Source organism: Oncorhynchus mykiss, chromosome 14 (genome assembly GCF_057628025.1).
Source record: "Oncorhynchus mykiss isolate SJ-2025 chromosome 14, ASM5762802v1, whole genome shotgun sequence".
In the NCBI taxonomy this organism is placed as follows: domain Eukaryota; kingdom Metazoa; phylum Chordata; class Actinopteri; order Salmoniformes; family Salmonidae; genus Oncorhynchus; species Oncorhynchus mykiss.
In genome coordinates, this window is record NC_143035.1 from 41197238 (window position 1) to 41218181 (window position 20944).

Here is a 20944-nt window from a genome sequence, read left to right on the forward strand (position 1 = left end):
TCAACACAAACAACAACACAGAGTTCCACATGGAATAAACAAACAGTCTATATACAGTCAATAACACAATAAAGTCTATATACAGTGTGTGCAAATGGCTTGAGGATATAGGCCATAGTAGTGAAGTAATTACAATTTATCTGATTAACACTGGAGTGACAGATGAGCATATGATGATGTTCAATTAGAAACACTGGTGTGCAAAAGAGCAGAAAAGTAAATAAAAAACAATATGGGGATGAGGTAGGTAGATTGGGTGGGCTATTTACAGATGGACTATGTACAGCTGCAGCGATCGGTTAGCTGCTCAGATAGCTGATGTTTAAAGTTGGTGAGGGAACTATAAGTCTCCAGATTCAGCTATTTTTGCAATTCGTTCCGGTCGTTGGCAGCAGAGAACTGGAAGGCAGCCAAATTACGTGTTGGCTTTGGGGATGACCAGTGAGATATACCTGCTGGAGCAGTGCTACGGTTGTTGTTATCGTGACCAGTGAGCTGAGATAAGGCAGAGCTTTACCTAGCAAAGACCTTTTGCTGACCTGGAGTCAGTGGGTCGGGCGATGAATATGTAGCGAGGGCCAGCCGACTAGAGCATACAGGTCGCAGTGGTGGGTGGTGTAAGGGGCTTTGGTGACAAAACGGATGGCACTGCGATAGACTGCATCCAGTTTGCTGAGTAGAGTGTTGGAGGCGATTTTCCAAATGACATCGCCGAAGTTGAGCATCGGTAGAATAGTCAGTTTTACAAGGGTGTGTTTGGTGGCGTGAGTGAAGGAGGCTTTGTTGCGGAATAGAAAGACGATTCTAGATTTAATTTTGGATTGGAGATGTTTAATAGGAGTCTGGAAGGAGAGTTTACAGTCTAGTTAGACACCTAGGTATTTGTAGTCAGAACCGTCCAGAGTAGTGATGCTAGTCGGGCGGGCAGGCGGGTGCGGGCAGTGAACGGTTGAAAAGCATGCATTTAGTTTTACTAGCGTTTAAGAGCAGTTGGAGGCCACGGAAGGGGTGTTGTATGGCATTGAAGCTTGTCTGGAGGTTAGTTAACACAGTGTCCAAGGAAGGGCCAGAAGTATACAGAATGGTGTCATCTGCGTAGAGGTGGATCAGAGAATCACCAGCAGCAAGAGCAACATCATTGATGTATATAGAGAAAAGAGTCGGCCCGAGAATATAACCCTGTGGCACCCCCATAGAGACTGCCAGAGGTCCGGACAACAGGCCCCCCCCCCGATTTGACACACTGAACTCTATCAGAGAAGTAGTTGGTGAACCAGGCAAGGCAGTCATTTGAGAAACCAAGGATGTTGAGTCTGCCGAAAGTCGAAAGCCTTGGCCAGGTCGATGAAGACGGCTGCAGAGTTTAGGACCTTGAGTGTGGCTGAGGTGCACCCGTGACCAGCTCGGAAACCAGATTGTATAGCGGAGAAGGTACGGTGGGATTCAAAATTGTCAGTGGTCTGTTTATTAACTTGGCTTTCGAAGGCAGGATGGATATAGGTCTATAACAGTTTGGGTCTAGAGTGTCACCTCCTTTGAAGAGGGGGACGACCGCGGCAGCTTTCCAATCTTTAGGGATCTTGGACGATACGAAAGAGAGGTTGAACAGACAGGTAATAGGGGTTGCAACAATGGTGGAGGATAATTTTAGAGAGGGTTCAGATTGTCTAGCCCAGCTGATTTGTACGGGTCCAGGTTTTGCAAAGAACATCTGCTATCTGGATTTGGGTGAAGGTGAAGCTGGGGAGGCTTGGGCGAGTAGCTGCGGGGGGGGAGGGGGAGTAGCCAGGAAAAAAGCATGGCCATCCGTAGGGAAATACTTATTGAAATTATCGTGGATTTATCGGTGGTGACAGTGTTTCCTAGCCTCAGTACAGGGGGCAGCTGGGAGGAGGTGCTCTTGTTCTCCATGGACTTTAGTGTCCCAAAACTTTTGGAGTTAGAGCTACAGGATGACAGTTAAAAAAAAAAATGTTTTTAAATTAATCTAACCTTGGCTTTGACTGCCTGTGTATTGGTTCCTGACTTCCCTGAACAGTTGCATATCACGGGGACTATTGCAGTCCGCCACAGGATGTTTTTGTGCTGGTCGAGGGCAGTGAGGTCTGGAGTGAACCAAGGACTATATCTGTTTTTAGTTCTACATTTTTTGAAAGGGGCATGCTTATTTAAGATGGTGAGGAAATTACTTTTAAAGAACGACCAGGCATCCTCTACTGACGGGATGAGGTCAACGTCCTTCCAGCATACCCGGGCAAGGTCGATTAGAAAGGCCTGCTCGCTGAAGTGTTTTAGGGAGCGTTTGACAGTGATAAGGGGTGGTCGTTTGACTGCGGGCCCTTAGCGGATGTATTTGGTGTATTTGGAGGGCAAGTTGATCAGGATGATATCTATGAGGGTGCCCGTGTTTACAGATTTGGGATGTGCCTGGTGGGTTCATTGATCATTTGTGTGAGATTGAGGGCATCTAGCTTAGGTCACCTAACAGAACGAACTCTGAAGATAGATGGGAGGCGATCAATTCACAGGCTGGGAGCTGAGGGGGTCTATGACAGGCAGCAACAGTGAGAGACTTATTTCTGGAGATTCATTTTTAAAATTAGAAGCTCGAACTGCTTGGGCATAGCCTGCAAAGTAATGTCATACTTTCCAGGTCTATCTCTGGAGTAGATTGCAGCTTCTCCCCCTTTTGGCAGCTCTATCTTGACGGAAATTGTTGTAGTTGGATATGGAAACCTCAGAATTTTCGGTGGCCTTCCTAAGCCAGGATTCAGACACAGCAAGGACATCAGGGTTGTCGGACTGTGCTAACAGCAGTGAGTAAAACAAAGTTAGGGAGGAGGCTTCTGATGTTAACATGCATGAAACCAAGGCTTTTTCCTGTTACAGAAGTCAACAAATGAGAACGCCTGGGGACACACAGGGCCTGGGTTAACCTCCACATCACCCGAGGAACAGAGGAGTAGTAGGACGAGGGTATGGCTGAAGGCTATCAAGACTGGTCGTCTAGTGCGTTGGGGACAGAGAATGAAAGGGGCAGATTTCTGGGCGGGGTAAAATATACTAGTGACGTGTCCAGAGGTATGTTAGTTTAGATAACCCTCTAGTTGACTGTCAAGCTGGCTCAATACAGACACAGGAGATAGGAGGATTCTGGCTCAGACAAACTTACTTTACAATATAACAAGAGACAACCATTAGGCGATAACTACATGTTATCAGTGGGCCCATTATAATCTTTTACATTTTTCGCCTAATTCTCTTTTATACGTTTAGTTTTTCTAAGGTTCAGATTTTTTAGTCCTTCATAAATCACACTTTGTTTAGAGAAAAACAACCGAATTGGATCTAAATCCGTAAGAATACATAAAAACAACAGCAGGAGACCACTGAGGAATCGACCACATTTTTTGTTTTGGTGTGATTGCCGAGTTTACTAAACAAATCACCACTGGATTGATGCAAATAATCATGGTATCATTCTGCCAGGTAAGCCATAGACTACACTGTAGTTAACATTTCATTAATTGAGAAGTTTTTTTTGGGGGGAAAGCCTTTCCATCTACCAGAAGATGGTCGTCATTAGCATCATCGCTAACGGCTACACAAAGTGGTTGAAAAACAGACAGGGGCATTCCTGTGTTAGCATCATCGCTAACGGCTACACAAAGTGGTAGAAAAACAGACAGGGGAATTCCTGTGTTAGCATCATCGCTCAAGGCTACACAAAGTGGCAGAAAAACAGACAGGGGCATTCCTGTGTTAGCATCATCGCTAACGGCTACACAAAGTGGTAGGAAAACAGACAGGGGCATTCCTGTGTTAGCATCATCGCTAACGGCTACACAAAGTGGTAGGAAAACAGACAGGGGAATTCCTGTGTTAGCATCATCGCTAACGGCTACACAAAGTGGTAGGAAAACAGACAGGGGCATTCCTGTGTTAGCATCATCGCTAACGGCTACACAAAGTGGTAGGAAAACAGACAGGGGCATTCTTGTGTTAGCACCATCGCTAACGGCTATACAAAGTGGTAGGAAAACAGACAGGGGCATTCCTGTGTTAGCATCATCGCTAACGGCTACACAAAGTGGTAGAAAAACAGACAGGGGCATTCTTGTGTTAGCATCATCGCTAACGGCTACACAAAGTGGTAGGAAAACAGACAGGGGCATTCTTGTGTTAGCATCATCGCTAACGGCTATACAAAGTTAATAGATTTTCGAATAAATTCAATACATTTATACTGAATGAAAATATAAAAACTCAACTTGCAACAATTTCAAAAGATTTTACAGAGTTTACATTTCATATTATGAAATCAGTCAATTGAAATAAAATCATTAAACCCTGGATTTCAATTGACTGGGCAGTGTCGCAGGCATGGGTGGGAGTGGGTGGGCCAAACCATTGAGGAGCCATGCCAGACCATTGAGGAGCCAGGCCAAACCATTGAGGAGCCAGGCCAAACCATTGAGGAGCCAGGCCAAACCATTGAGGAGCCAGGCCAAACCATTGAGGAGCCAGGCCAAACCATTGAGGAGCCAGGCCAAACCATTGAGGAGCCAGGCCAAACCATTGAGGGGCCAGGCCCAGCTAATCAGAATATGTTTTTCCCCACAAAAAAGGCTTTATTACAGACATAAATGCTCCTCAGCTGTCCTGATGGCTGGTCTCAGACGATTCCGCAGGTCGTGGACCTCAGATGACCCTGCACGTGAAGAAGCCGACTGTGAAGGTCCTGGACTGGTCTGGTTACAACGTGGTCTGCGGTTATGAGGCCGGTTGGACGTGCTGACAAATTCCCTAAAACGATGTTGTAGGCGGCATATGGTTGATAAATTAACATCAAATTCTCTGGCAACAGCTCTTGCTGACATTCCTGCAGTCATCATGCCAATTGCACAATCTGTCAAAACTTGAGCCATCAGCAGCATTCTGCTGTGTGACAAAACTGCACATTTTAAAGTGGCCTTTTACTGTCCCCAGCACAAGGTGCACCTGTGTGACGATCATGATGTTCAATCAGCTTCTTTGATATGCCACACCTGTCAGGTGGATGTTAACAAATTTGTGCAGAAAATTAAGCTTCATCTGCATGTGGAACATTTCTAGAACCTTTTATTTCAGCTCATGAAACATGGGACCAACACTTTACATGTTGTGTTTATATTTCTGTTCAGTATAGTTGATTTCCTACTAAATTCGATCAAAAATGTTTTGTTGAATTCCTTCCGCCTTCCGGATTTTATAGTGCCCTACATATGGACAATGATCATATGAGTCCCAGATGGCTCCCGGACAATAATCATTTGAGTCCCAGATGGCTCCCGGACAATGATCATATGAGTCCCAGATGGCTCCCTATTCCCTATATAGTACATTAGTTTTGCCCATGGGCCCTGGTTAAAAGTAGCGCACTATTTAGGGAATAGGGAGTAATTTGGGACGCAGTTATCCTTACCTTGATGGTGTTTTTGATCTCCTCTAGCCGAGAGGTCAGGAAGGAGTTGACCCTCTCTAGTTCCAGCTGGGGCCACTCCAGCAGCCGACTAGCCTCCGGGTCCTCACCGTACTCCACATCCTCCTCCTCCTCCTCCTCCTCCTCCAGGCTGAGGTGGTCTGGGTCCTCACTGGGCTCTGGAGGGGTGGAGGGGGGGTCGCTACCAGCTCCCTCACCATCACCACTACCGGCCTGGGTCTGCTTCTCCTGAGATGGGGAGAGACAGACAGATGGTTCGACAGGAGGCCGTCATTGTAAATAAGAATTTGTTCATAACTGACTTGCCTAGTTAAATCAAGGTTAAACAAAAATAAAATTAGACAGGACAGACAGTCTCACTACAGAAACAGGAGACAGACTAGTGTCCTGTCCAGGGGGTGTACTGGTACATCAAGCTGCCTCACTACAGAAACAGGAGATAGACTAGTGTCCTGTCCTGTCCAGGGGGTGTCCTGTACATCAAGCTGTCTCACTACAGAAACAGGATATAGACTAGTGTCCTGTCCAGGGGGTGTCCTGTACATCAAGCTGCCTCACACTACACAAACAGGCGATTACTACCAATATTACATCCTACTTACACAAATACATATTTAGATGTTCTGAACCAATACTTTAATATGTATTAACTGGTCTGTATTGGTGACTATTCCCACCACGTCATGTGACATCACCTTCTTCTTCTGTTTATGGCGTGCCCGCTTGGCAGCCTTAGCGCTGTTGGCTGGTTTGTGCTCTGAGGAGTTGATGAAGTCCAGCAGCTCGTCCACGTCTCGGTGGTCGATGGAGGTGGACACGGCCGGGTCAGAGTCCCGTCTCTGGGGAAGACACTCCTCCTTACGACGCGTCAGCCGGGACCGGAGCTTCTCTCGGATCTCTGTGTAGTTACGGCTGGTCGGAGCCGCCGGGGGCTAAAGGGATGGACAGGATATGATCAGAGGAGAGATAACCCTTATTTAATAGGATGCGTTTCATTTCAATGACTTGCTGCCTTCCTCTGTCCTTTGGTCACTCCCCTTAGGTGACAGAAACAGAAACAAGCCACCTCAGATTTAGGGGAAGGATGGCAGAAGGGAGGAGAGCATCTTTATGGATTGAAACCGAGCCACCATCTGATTTAGCTTTTTGTATGTTTATTGGCTGGAGAGAGAGAGACCAAGATGAAAGGTAGGACAGAGAGTGCTGAAAGAGCAGTGTGTTGGATTCCGACCCATGCTGGCAGTGGTATATCGTTCATGTCCTCCACGGGCAGCAGCTTAGACTGCTAGACCACCCCAGGTCACCGGATTTCACTATCCTTTAACCAGGCAAGTTAAAAACAAATTATTATCTACAATCACGGCGGGTTATAACGGCATTGTTCAGGGAAAGAACGACAGATTTTTACCTTGTCAGCTCAAGGATTCGATCCAGCAACCTTTCAGTTACTGGTCAAACTCACAAACCACTAGGCTACCTGCCGCCCCGACCAAATGGGTTTACATTTAGCCCCAGCGTGAACAATGTGGCAAAGGAAAAGTTCTCCATAAATGCTATTAGAATTCATTACTAAAAGACATACAACACGGTGTCAGAACTCACAGTAGCAGCAGTCAAATTACTTTTGTCAATCAATGCTTATATTGTTCTTTTAATGCTATTTCAATCAATGACTAAGTGTGCCACACTATACATTAGGGCTGAGAATTGCCAGGGACCTCACGATATCCTGATGGCATATGTATTGCGATTCGATAATGCGATTTGTTTTATTGCGAATCGATGTTCCAAACGGGCCTACGAGAACCCCCTGGGTGACAAATTATTGGGGAAAAAGCCTAAATGTAAACGAAAATCTGTTTTTGTGGGGAAATTAGCGAGCAATGTTGTAGTATAAAAGTTGTCATTGACAATCAACAATGTACAAGAGGGTGGGATTTTCATTTTGGGCGACAAGTGGCCATAATCGGGGAAGTATGGTGCTCATAAAAACAGGTTCACGCTTTCTTCCGATATTGCTTGATCAGTTGGTAGGACCATTTGCTGGCCAAAATGAAAAGTGATCCCAAATACATTAACAGTATTGCAATAGTTCTGAATGATTTTTGGATTTCAGGTAGCAAAGTAATCAATATCCTATTCTACAACTTCCTGTCATTATCGGTCATTCTGAGACGCGTCCCATTTCTTGCAGGCCACTTGCCTTTCCCCCTAGATTGAAAAAAGCAACACCAATCTACTGCGTTTAGTCTCCGACGGGGTTGTAAAACGAGTGCACGGATGAGAAGGGACTGATTTATCCTCAGTTAGTTGACGTCTCAGATAAATAGCCATGTTGCTTGTTGTTTGATTTAGCTAGCTAGTTGTCATTACTTTGAGCCGTCGGTATGCTCTGGATTACTGCTAATCAAATCACCTCATCTCTCCATCCATGATGAGAGCATCTTCAACGAGGAACAAGCAAAGTATGTTACGCTAGTTAGCTAGCTAAGTGCACCACATATACATGCTCAAATGCGTGTGTATAATGGCCAAACTAAAGGAGCATTGAAACGTTGCATCGCAGTAGACATCAAAACCACAGACGACGCTACTGCGCACCACTGTAGACGCCAACCATGTCTCACCTTCCTCCCTGCGCTTCGTAACCACAGAAGGATGTCCACATTTGACCAAGTAGAGGAGACATTGTAGTACACTAAAACAGAGGGAATCTAGCTCTGCTTTCTTTTTGTTGGCGAGTGCTCCAACTCATTTCTACCTCGAATTAGTCCTTTTGGAAGCTTTTCCTTGGTAAGCCCGTCACGCAATGCATTAATACAACTAAAATCAGGCCTTCACTACCTGCCTGTATTTTTGTTTTGTTGTTTCCTGACCCCTCCTGTCTCAGTCTCCAGTATTTATGCTGCAGTAGTTTGTGAGTGTGTGTGTGGGGGGGGGGGGGCTAGGGCCTGTCTGTTATATCTGGAGAATTTCTCCTGTCTTATCCAGTGTCCTGTTTGAATTTAAGTATGCTCTCTCTAATTCTCTCTTTCTTTCTCTCTCTCTGAGGACCTGAGCCCTAGGACCATGCCCCAGGTCTACCTGGTCTGATGACTCCTTGCTGTCCCCAGTCCACCTGGCCCTAGGACCATGCCTCAGGTCTACCTGGTCTGATGACTCCTTGCTGTCCCCAGTCCACCTGGCCCTAGGACCATGCCTCAGGTCTACCTGGTCTGATGACTCCTTGCTGTCCCCAGTCCACCTGGCCCTAGGACCATGCCTCAGGTCTACCTGGTCTGATGACTCCTTGCTGTCCCCAGTCCACCTGGCCCTAGGACCATGCCTCAGGACTACCTGGTCTGATGACTCCTTGCTGTCCCCAGTCCACCTGGCCCTAGGACCATGCCTCAGGTCTACCTGGTCTGATGACTCCTTGCTGTCCCCAGTCCACCTGGCCCTAGGACCATGCCTCAGGACTACCTGGTCTGCTGACTCCTTGCTGTCCCCAGTCCACCTGGCCCTAGGACCATGCCTCAGGTCTACCTGGTCTGATGACACCTTGCTGTCCCCAGTCCACCTGGCCCTAGGACCATGCCTCAGGTCTACCTGGTCTGATGACTCCTTGCTGTCCCCAGTCCACCTGGCCCTAGGACCATGCCTCAGGTCTACCTGGTCTGAGGACTCCTTGCTGTCCCCAGTCCACCTGGCCGTGCTGCTGCTCCAGTTTATTATTATTGGACCATGCTGGTCATCTATGAACATTTGAATATCTTGGCCATGTTCTGTTATAATCTCCTGCTGGTCATCTATGAACATTTGAATATCTTGGCCATGTTCTGTTATAATCTCCTGCTGGTCATCTATGAACATTTGAATATCTTGGCCATGTTCTGTTATAATCTCCTGCTGGTCATCTATGAACATTTGAACATCTTGGCCAAGATATATCTTGGCATCTCGACCCGGCACAGCCAGAAGAGGACTGGCCACCCCACATAGCCTGGTTCCTCTCTAGGTTTCTTCCAAAGGTTCTGGCCTTTCTAGGGAGTTTTTCCTAGCCACCGTGCTTCTACACCTGCATTGCTTGCTGTTTGGGGTTTTAGGCTGGGTTTCTGTACAGCACTTTGTGACATCAGCTGATGTAAGAAGCGATTTATAAATACATTTGATTTGATATTGTTCAAGGTAGGCTATAGCCCCCGTTGCTGGAATGACAGTACTATTGAAGACAAGCTGCTCTAGCTAACGTTAGCCTAAATGTTTCACTGCCTATTTCACCAGCTGTGGTATTCTTCATCCCTGTATCCCACAAAACAAAATGAGCTAGCTAACAAGTTCATTGAGGGAGGGAGAGAGAAAGATACGAAGAGGAAGTGAATCCCCTTCCGTCTGTGTGTGCGTGAAAACATTTTTGATCTCTGACAATTTACTTTATTGTAGAGCCAAATAAATAAGACTGATAAAGTACAGAAACATGTTTTTCTCCCTCAGGGTTAGATGGTGAAGGGCAGGCTCATAGATCTGGTGTCCAGCACTGGATCCAAGATGGCCGTCACCATGGAACCCTCAGCTTAGGTAAGAGCGATGACCTAGTAGTTTGTTAGTGATCCCCTGTGTTCGTTTGTCAAAGAGAGCTCTGTCAGGTTGGATGGGGTGTGTCGCTGCACAGCTATTTTCAGGTCTCCCCAGAGATGTTCGATCCGATCGGGTTCAAGTCCGGGCCACTCAAGGACACAGTCCTTTAGGTGTCTTATGGCAAACTCCAAGCAGGCTGTCATGTGCCTTTCACTGAGGAGTGGCTTCCGTCTGGCCACTCTAACATAAAGGCCTGATTGGTGGAGTGCTGCAGAGATGGTTGTCCTTCTGGAAGGTTCTCCCATCTCCACAGAGGAACTCTGTCAGAGTGACCATAGTGTTCCTGGTCAACTCCCTGACCAAGGGCCTTCTCCCCTAACTGTTCTGTTTGGCCGGGCGGCCATCTCTATGAAGAGTCTTCATCCATTTAAGAATGATAGCTGTACATAGCCCATCTGTAAATAGCCCACCCAATCTTACCTACCTCATCCCCATATTGTTTTTATTTACTTTTCTGCTCTTTTGCACACCAGTATCACTACTTACACACCATCATCTGCTCATCTAACACTCCAGTGTTACTCTGCTAAACTGTAATTACTTCGCTACTATGGCCTATTTATTGCCTTACCTCCTCACGCCATTTGCACACACTGTATATAGACTTCGTTTTTTCTATTGTGTTATTGACTGTACGCTTGTTCATGTATATCTGTGTTGTTTCTGTCGCACTGCTTTGCTTCATCTTGGCCTGGTCTCAGTAAATGAGAACTTGTTCTCAACTGGCATACCTGGTTAAATAAAGGTGATCTGGTCTACCTGGTTAAATAAAGGTGATCTGGTCTACCTGGTTAAATAAAGGAGATCTGGTCTACCTGGTTAAATAAAGGTGATCTGGTCTACCTGGTTAAATAAAGGTGATCTGGTCTACCTGGTTAAATAAAGGAGATCTGGCCTACCTGGTTAAATAAAGGTGAAATAAAATAAATAAATAGAACCCCCCCCCCCCAACCTACACACGATATCCCATAAGGATGAAGTGAAAACAGGTTTTAGAATTATAGAAAAAAACAGATTGTTTATTTACTTCAGTATTCAGACTCTTTGCTATGAGGCTCTAAATGGAGCTCAGGTGCATCCTGTTTCCATTGATCATCCTTGAGATGTTTCTACAACTTGATTGGAGTCCACCTGTGGTAAATTCAATTGATTGGACATGTATAATATGGCTGATGTGTAGCTGTATAATATGGCTGATGTGTAGCTGTATAATATGGAGCCATGTGTAGCTGTATAATATGGCTGATGTGTAGCTGTATAATATGGCTGATGTGTAGCTGTATAATATGGCTGATGTGTAGCTGTATAATATGGCTGATGTGTAGCTGTATAATATGGCTGATTTGTAGCTGTATAATATGGCTGATGTGTAGCTGTATAATATGGCTGATGTGTAGCTGTATAATATGGCTGATGTGTAGCTGTATAATATGGCTGATGTGTAGCTGTATAATATGGCTGATGTGTAGCTGTATAATATGGCTGATGTGTAGCTGTATAATATGGCTGATGTGTAGCTGTGTAATATGGCTGATGTGTAGCTGTATAATATGGCTGATGTGTAGCTGTATAATATGGCTGATGTGTAGCTGTATAATATGGCTGATGTGTAGCTGTATAATATGGCTGATGTGTAGCTGTATAATATGGCTGACGTGTAGCTGTATAATATGGCTGATGTGTAGCTGTATAATATGGCTGATGTGTAGCTGTATAATATGGCTGATGTGTAGCTGTATAATATGGAGCCTGTGTAGCTGTATAATATGGCTGATGTGTAGCTGTATAATACGGCTGATGTGTAGCTGTATAATATGGCTGATGTGTAGCTGTATAATATGGCTGATGTGTAGCTGTATAATATGGCTGATGTGTAGCTGTATAATATGGCTGATGTGTAGCTGTATAATACGGAGCCATGTGTAGCTGTATAATATGGAGCCATGTGTAGCTGTATAATATGGCTGATGTGTAGCTGTGTAATATGGCTGATGTGTAGCTGTATAATATGGCTGATGTGTAGCTGTATAATATGGCTGATGTGTAGCTGTATAATATGGCTGATGTGTAGCTGTATAATATGGCTGATGTGTAGCTGTATAATATGGAGCCATGTGTAGCTGTATAATATGGCTGATGTGTAGCTGTATAATATGGCTGATGTGTAGCTGTATAATATGGCTGATGTGTAGCTGTGTAATATGGCTAATGTGTAGCTGTATAATATGGCTGATGTGTAGCTGTATAATATGGCTGATGTGTAGCTGTATAATATGGCTGATGTGTAGCTGTATAATATGGAGCCATGTGTAGCTGTATAATATGGCTGATGTGTAGCTGTATAATATGGCTGATGTGTAGCTGTATAATATGGAGCCATGTGTAGCTGTATAATATGGAGCCATGTGTAGCTGTATAATATGGCTGATGTGTAGCTGTATAATATGGCTGATGTGTAGCTGTATAATATGGCTGATGTGTAGCTGTATAATATGGAGCCATGTGTAGCTGTATAATATGGCTGATGTGTAGCTGTATAATATGGCTGATGTGTAGCTGTATAATATGGCTGATGTGTAGCTGTATAATATGGCTGATGTGTAGCTGTATAATATGGCTGATGTGTAGCTGTATAATATGGCTGATGTGTAGCTGTATAATATGGCTGATGTGTAGCTGTATAATATGGCTGATGTGTAGCTGTATAATATGGCTGATGTGTAGCTGTATAATATGGCTGATGTGTAGCTGTATAATATGGCTGATGTGTAGCTGTATAATATGGAGCCTGTGTAGCTGTATAATATGGCTGATGTGTAGCTGTATAATATGGCTGATGTGTAGCTGTATAATATGGCTGATGTGTAGCTGTATAATATGGCTGATGTGTAGCTGTATAATATGGCTGATGTGTAGCTGTATAATATGGCTGATGTGTAGCTGTATAATATGGAGCCTGTGTAGCTGTATAATATGGCTGATGTGTAGCTGTATAATATGGCTGATGTGTAGCTGTATAATATGGCTGATGTGTAGCTGTATAATATGGCTGATGTGTAGCTGTATAATATGGCTGATGTGTAGCTGTATAATATGGAGCCATGTGTAGCTGTATAATATGGCTGATGTGTAGCTGTATAATATGGCTGATGTGTAGCTGTATAATATGGCTGATGTGTAGCTGTATAATATGGCTGATGTGTAGCTGTATAATATGGCTGATGTGTAGCTGTATAATATGGCTGATGTGTAGCTGTGTAATATGGCTGATGTGTAGCTGTATAATATGGAGCCATGTGTAGCTGTATAATATGGAGCCATGTGTAGCTGTATAATATGGAGCCATGTGTAGCTGTATAATATGGCTGATGTGTAGTTGTATAATATGGCTGATGTGTAGCTGTGTAATATGGCTGATGTGTAGCTGTATAATATGGCTGTAGTGTAGCTGTATAATATGGCTGATGTGTAGCTGTATAATATGGCTAATGTGTAGCTGTATAATATGGCTGATGTGTAGCTGTATAATATGGCTGATGTGTAGCTGTATAATATGGCTGATGTGTAGCTGTATAATATGGCTGATGTGTAGCTGTATAATATGGCTGATGTGTAGCTGTATAATATGGCTGATGTGTAGCTGTATAATATGGCTGATGTGTAGCTGTATAATATGGCTGATGTGTAGCTGTATAATACGGCTGATGTGTAGCTGTATAATACGGCTGATGTGTAGCTGTATAATACGGCTGATGTGTAGCTGTATAATACGGCTGATGTGTAGCTGTATAATACGGCTGATGTGTAGCTGTATAATACGGCTGATGTGTAGCTGTATAATATGGCTGATGTGTAGCTGTATAATATGGCTGATGTGTAGCTGTATAATATGGCTGATGTGTAGCTGTATAATATGGCTGATGTGTAGCTGTATAATATGGAGCCTGTGTAGCTGTATAATATGGCTGATGTGTAGCTGTATAATATGGCTGATGTGTAGCTGTATAATATGGCTGATGTGTAGCTGTATAATATGGCTGATGTGTAGCTGTATAATATGGCTGATGTGTAGCTGTATAATATGGCTGATGTGTAGCTGTATAATATGGCTGATGTGTAGCTGTATAATATGGCTGATGTGTAGCTGTATAATATGGCTGATGTGTAGCTGTATAATATGGCTGATGTGTAGCTGTATAATATGGCTGATGTGTAGCTGTATAATATGGAGCCTGTGTAGCTGTATAATATGGCTGATGTGTAGCTGTATAATATGGCTGATGTGTAGCTGTATAATATGGCTGATGTGTAGCTGTATAATATGGCTGATGTGTAGCTGTATAATATGGCTGATTTGTAGCTGTATAATATGGCTGATGTGTAGCTGTATAATATGGCTGATGTGTAGCTGTATAATATGGCTGATGTGTAGCTGTATAATATGGCTGATGTGTAGCTGTATAATATGGCTGATGTGTAGCTGTATAATATGGCTGATGTCTAGCTGTATAATATGGCTGATGTGTAGCTGTATAATATGGCTGATGTGTAGCTGTATAATATGGAGCCATGTGTAGCTGTATAATATGGCTGATGTGTAGCTGTATAATATGGCTGATGTGTAACTGTATAATATGGCTGATGTGTAGCTGTGTAATATGGCTGATGTGTAGCTGTGTAATATGGCTGATGTGTAGCTGTATAATATGGCTGATGTGTAGCTGTATAATATGGCTGATGTGTAGCTGTATAATATGGCTGATGTGTAGCTGTATAATATGGCTGATGTGTAGCTGTATAATATGGCTGATGTGTAGCTGTATAATATGGAGCCTGTGTAGCTGTATAATATGGCTGATGTGTAGCTGTATAATATGGCTGATGTGTAGCTGTATAATATGGCTGATGTGTAGCTGTATAATATGGCTGATGTGTAGCTGTATAATATGGCTGATGTGTAGCTGTATAATATGGCTGATGTGTAGCTGTATAATATGGCTGATGTGTAGCTGTATAATATGGCTGATGTGTAGCTGTATAATATGGAGCCTGTGTAGCTGTATAATATGGCTGATGTGTAGCTGTATAATATGGCTGATGTGTAGCTGTATAATATGGCTGATGTGTAGCTGTATAATATGGCTGATGTGTAGCTGTATAATATGGCTGATGTGTAGCTGTATAATATGGCTGATGTGTAGCTGTATAATATGGCTGATGTGTAGCTGTATAATATGGCTGATGTGTAGCTGTATAATATGGCTGATGTGTAGCTGTATAATATGGAGCCTGTGTAGCTGTGTAATATGGCTGATGTGTAGCTGTGTAATATGGCTGATGTGTAGCTGTGTAATATGGCTGATGTGTAGCTGTGTAATATGGCTGATGTGTAGCTGTGTAATATGGCTGATGTGTAGCTGTATAATATGGCTGATGTGTAGCTGTATAATATGGCTGATGTGTAGCTGTATAATATGGCTGATGTGTAGCTGTATAATATGGAGCCTGTGTAGCTGTATAATATGGCTGATGTGTAGCTGTATAATATGGCTGATGTGTAGCTGTATAATATGGCTGATGTGTAGCTGTATAATATGGCTGATGTGTAGCTGTATAATATGGCTGATGTGTAGCTGTATAATATGGCTGATGTGTAGCTGTATAATATGGCTGATGTGTAGCTGTATAATATGGCTGATGTGTAGCTGTATAATATGGAGCCTGTGTAGCTGTGTAATATGGCTGATGTGTAGCTGTGTAATATGGCTGATGTGTAGCTGTGTAATATGGCTGATGTGTAGCTGTGTAATATGGCTGATGTGTAGCTGTGTAATATGGCTGATGTGTAGCTGTGTAATATGGCTGATGTGTAGCTGTATAATATGGCTGATGTGTAGCTGTATAATATGGCTGATGTGTAGCTGTATAATATGGCTGATGTGTAGCTGTATAATATGGCTGATGTGTAGCTGTATAATATGGCTGATGTGCAGCTGTATAATATGGCTGATGTGTAGCTGTATAATATGGCTGATGTGTAGCTGTATAATATGGCTGATGTGTAGCTGTATAATATGGCTGATGTGTAGCTGTATAATATGGCTGATGTGTAGCTGTATAATATGGCTGATGTGTAGCTGTATAATATGGCTGATGTGTAGCTGTATAATATGGCTGATGTGTAGCTGTATAATATGGCTGATGTGTAGCTGTATAATATGGCTGATGTGTAGCTGTATAATATGGCTGATGTGTAGCTGTATAATATGGCTGATGTGTAGCTGTATAATATGGCTGATGTGTAGCTGTATAATATGGCTGATGTGTAGCTGTATAATATGGCTGATGTGTAGCTGTATAATATGGCTGATGTGTAGCTGTATAATATGGCTGATGTGTAGCTGTATAATATGGCTGATGTGTAGCTGTATAATATGGCTGATGTGTAGCTGTATAATATGGCTGATGTGTAGCTGTATAATATGGCTGATGTGTAGCTGTATAATATGGCTGATGTGTAGCTGTATAATATGGCTGATGTGTAGCTGTATAATATGGCTGATGTGTAGCTGTATAATATGGCTGATGTGTAGCTGTTTAATATGGCTGATGTGTAGCTGTATAATATGGCTGATGTGTAGCTGTATAATATGGCTGATGTCTAGCTGTATAATATGGCTGATGTGTAGCTGTATAATATGGCTGATGTGTAGCTGTATAATATGGAGCCATGTGTAGCTGTATAATATGGCTGATATGTAGCTGTATAATATGGCTGATGTGCAACTGTATAATATGGCTGATGTGTAGCTGTGTAATATGGCTGATGTGTAGCTGTGTAATATGGCTGATGTGTAGCTGTGTAATATGGCTGATGTGTAGCTGTGTAATATGGCTGATGTGTAGCTGTGTAATATGGCTGATGTGTAGCTGTGTAATATGGCTGATGTGTAGCTGTATAATATGGCTGATGTGTAGCTGTATAATATGGCTGATGTCTAGCTGTATAATATGGCTGATGTGTAGCTGTATAATATGGCTGATGTGTAGCTGTATAATATGGAGCCATGTGTAGCTGTATAATATGGCTGATATGTAGCTGTATAATATGGCTGATGTGCAACTGTATAATATGGCTGATGTGTAGCTGTGTAATATGGCTGATGTGTAGCTGTGTAATATGGCTGATGTGTAGCTGTGTAATATGGCTGATGTGTAGCTGTGTAATATGGCTGATGTGTAGCTGTGTAATATGGCTGATGTGTAGCTGTGTAATATGGCTGATGTGTAGCTGTATAATATGGCTGATGTGTAGCTGTATAATATGGCTGATGTGTAGCTGTATAATATGGCTGATGTGTAGCTGTATAATATGGCTGATGTCTAGCTGTATAATATGGCTGATGTCTAGCTGTATAATATGGCTGATGTGTAGCTGTATAATATGGAGCCATGTGTAGCTGTATAATATGGCTGATGTGTAGCTGTATAATATGGCTGATGTGTAACTGTATAATATGGCTGATGTGTAGCTGTGTAATATGGCTGATGTGTAGCTGTGTAATATGGCTGATGTGTAGCTGTGTAATATGGCTGATGTGTAGCTGTGTAATATGGCTGATGTGTAGCTGTGTAATATGGCTGATGTGTAGCTGTATAATATGGCTGATGTGTAGCTGTATAATATGGCTGATGTGTAGCTGTATAATATGGCTGATGTGTAGCTGTTTAATATGGCTGATGTGTAGCTGTATAATATGGCTGATGTGTAGCTGTATAATATGGCTGATGTCTAGCTGTATAATATGGCTGATGTGTAGCTGTATAATATGGCTGATGTGTAGCTGTATAATATGGAGCCATGTGTAGCTGTATAATATGGCTGATGTGTAGCTGTATAATATGGCTGATGTGTAACTGTATAATATGGCTGATGTGTAGCTGTGTAATATGGCTGATGTGTAGCTGTGTAATATGGCTGATGTGTAGCTGTGTAATATGGCTGATGTGTAGCTGTGTAATATGGCTGATGTGTAGCTGTGTAATATGGCTGATGTGTAGCTGTGTAATATTGCTGATGTGTAGCTGTATAATATGGCTGATGTGTAGCTGTATAATATGGCTGTAGTGTAGCTGTATAATATGGCTGATGTGTAGCTGTATAATATGGCTGATGTGTAGCTGTATAATATGGCTGATGTGTAGCTGTATAATATGGCTGATGTGTAGCTGTATAATATGGCTGATGTGTAGCTGTATAATATGGCTGATGTGTAGCTGTATAATATGGCTGATGTGTAGCTGTATAATATGGCTGATGTGTAGCTGTATAATATGGCTGATGTGTAGCTGTATAATATGGCTGATGTGTAGCTGTATAATATGGCTGATGTGCAGCTGTATAATATGGCTGATGTGTAGCTGTATAATATGGCTGATGTGTAGCTGTATAATATGGCTGATGTGTAGCTGTATAATATGGCTGATGTGCAGCTGTATAATATGGCTGATGTGTAGCTGTATAATATGGCTGATGTGTAGCTGTATAATATGGCTGATGTGTAGCTGTATAATATGGCTGATGTGTAGCTGTAGAATATGGCTGATGTGTAGCTGTATAATATGGCTGATGTGTAGCTGTATAATATGGCTGATGTGTAGCTGTATAATATGGCTGATGTGTAGCTGTATAATATGGCTGATGTGTAGCTGTATAATATGGCTGATGTGTAGCTGTGTAATATGGCTGATGTGTAGCTGTGTAATATGGCTGATGTGTAGCTGTGTAATATGGCTGATTTGTAGCTGTGTAATATGGCTGATGTGTAGCTGTATAATATGGCTGATGTGTAGCTGTGTAATATGGCTGATTTGTAGCTGTGTAATATGGCTGATGTGTAGCTGTATAATATGGCTGATGTGTAGCTGTATAATATGGCTGATGTGTAGCTGTATAATATGGCTGATGTGTAGCTGTATAATATGGCTGATGTGTAGCTGTATAATATGGCTGATGTGTAGCTGTATAATATGGCTGATGTGTAGCTGTGTAATATGGAGCCATGTGTAGCTGTATAATATGGCTGATTTGTAGCTGTATAATATGGCTGATGTGTAGCTGTGTAATATGGCTGATGTGTAGCTGTATAATGTGGCTGATGTGTAGCTGTATAATATGGCTGATGTGTAGCTGTATAATATGGCTGATTTGTAGCTGTATAATATGGCTGATGTGTAGCTGTGTAATATGGCTGATGTGTAGCTGTATAATGTGGCTGATGTGTAGCTGTATAATATGGCTGATGTGTAGCTGTATAATATGGCTGATGTGTAGCTGTATAATATGGCTGATGTGTAGCTGTATAATATGGCTGATTTGTAGCTGTATAATATGGCTGATGTGTAGCTGTATAATATGGCTGATGTGTAGCTGTATAATATGGAGCCTGTGTAGCTGTGTAATATGGCTGATGTGTAGCTGTATAATATGGCTGATTTGTAGCTGTATAATATGGCTGATGTGTAGCTGTATAATATGGCTGATGTGTAGCTGTATAATATGGCTGATGTGTAGCTGTATAATATGGCTGATGTGTAGCTGTATAATATGGCTGATTTGTAGCTGTATAATATGGCTGATGTGTAGCTGTATAATATGGCTGATGTGTAGCTGTATAATATGGCTGATTTGTAGCTGTATAATATGGCTGATTTGTAGCTGTATAATATGGCTGATGTGTAGCTGTATAATATGGCTGATGTGTAGCTGTATAATATGGCTGATGTGTAGCTGTATAATATGGCTGATTTGTAGCTGTATAATATGGCTGATTTGTAGCTGTATAATATGGCTATAATGTAGCTGTATGTATTTTCCCCATCACTACTATACATACCGCGTTGTGTCCGAAGAACTCACAGTAGCAGCAGTCACAGTACTTCCCATCCTTCTGGTTGTTTGAGGAGGAAGCACAGGAGCTCCTCTCAGAACTAGAGTCCTCGTCCTCTCCCTCCTCCAGCTCCGAAGGGGGGTGACACAACCCCCCCGCACCGTTAGACAGCTTATGTCCTTTACACGCCTGGTCCCTGGAGCATGGACACAGGATACAGAGAACAGAGAGACAAACCATGCTTAGTGAGGTGACATTTTTAATTGAGCAGTGATGACCGGTAGAACCACGACCATGTCTCATCACTAGATTCTAGAGCAGTGATGACAGGTAGAACCACGACCATGTCTCATCACTAGATTCTAGAGCAGCAGACAGCTGAAACCACGGCCATGTCTCATCACTAGATTCTAGAGCAGCAGACAGTGATGACAGGTAGGAACCAGGACCATGTCTCATCACAAGATTCTAGAGCAGCAGACAGTGATGACAGGTAGAACCACGACCATGTCTCATCACTAGATTCTAGAGCAGTGATGACAGGTAGAACCACGACCATGTCTCATCACAAGATTCTAGAGCAGCAGACAGTGATGACAGGTAGAACCACGACCATGTCTCATCACTAGATTCTAGAGCAGCAGACAGTGATGACCGGTAGAACCACGACCATGTCTCATCACTAGATTCTAGAGCAGTGATGACAGGTAGAACCACGACCATGTCTCATCACTAGATTCTAGAGCAGTGATGACCGGTAGAACCACGACCATGTCTCATCACTAGATTCTAGAGCAGCAGACAGCTGGAACCACGACCATGTCTCATCACTAGATTCTAGAGCAGTGATGACAGGTAGAACCACGACCATGTCTCATCACTAGATTCTAGAGCAGCAGACAGGGATGACCGGTAGAACCACGACCATGTCTCATCACTAGATTCTAGAGCAGTG

The 20944-nt window shown here is 43.0% G+C and overlaps 1 protein-coding gene across 1 annotated transcript in view; it reads right to left on the reverse strand.

The window, feature by feature from the left end:
• LOC110489235 (uncharacterized) overlaps positions 1–20944 on the reverse strand; it is a 54910-nt gene that overhangs the window by 14296 nt on the left and 19670 nt on the right. The window contains exons 6-8 of the mRNA XM_036943548.2: positions 19996–20185; positions 6178–6414; positions 5465–5710 (exon numbers count right to left, since the gene is read on the reverse strand). Coding sequence (XP_036799443.2) covers positions 5465–5710; positions 6178–6414; positions 19996–20185 — 673 coding nt within the window. The remainder of the gene's footprint in view (positions 1–5464; positions 5711–6177; positions 6415–19995; positions 20186–20944) is intronic.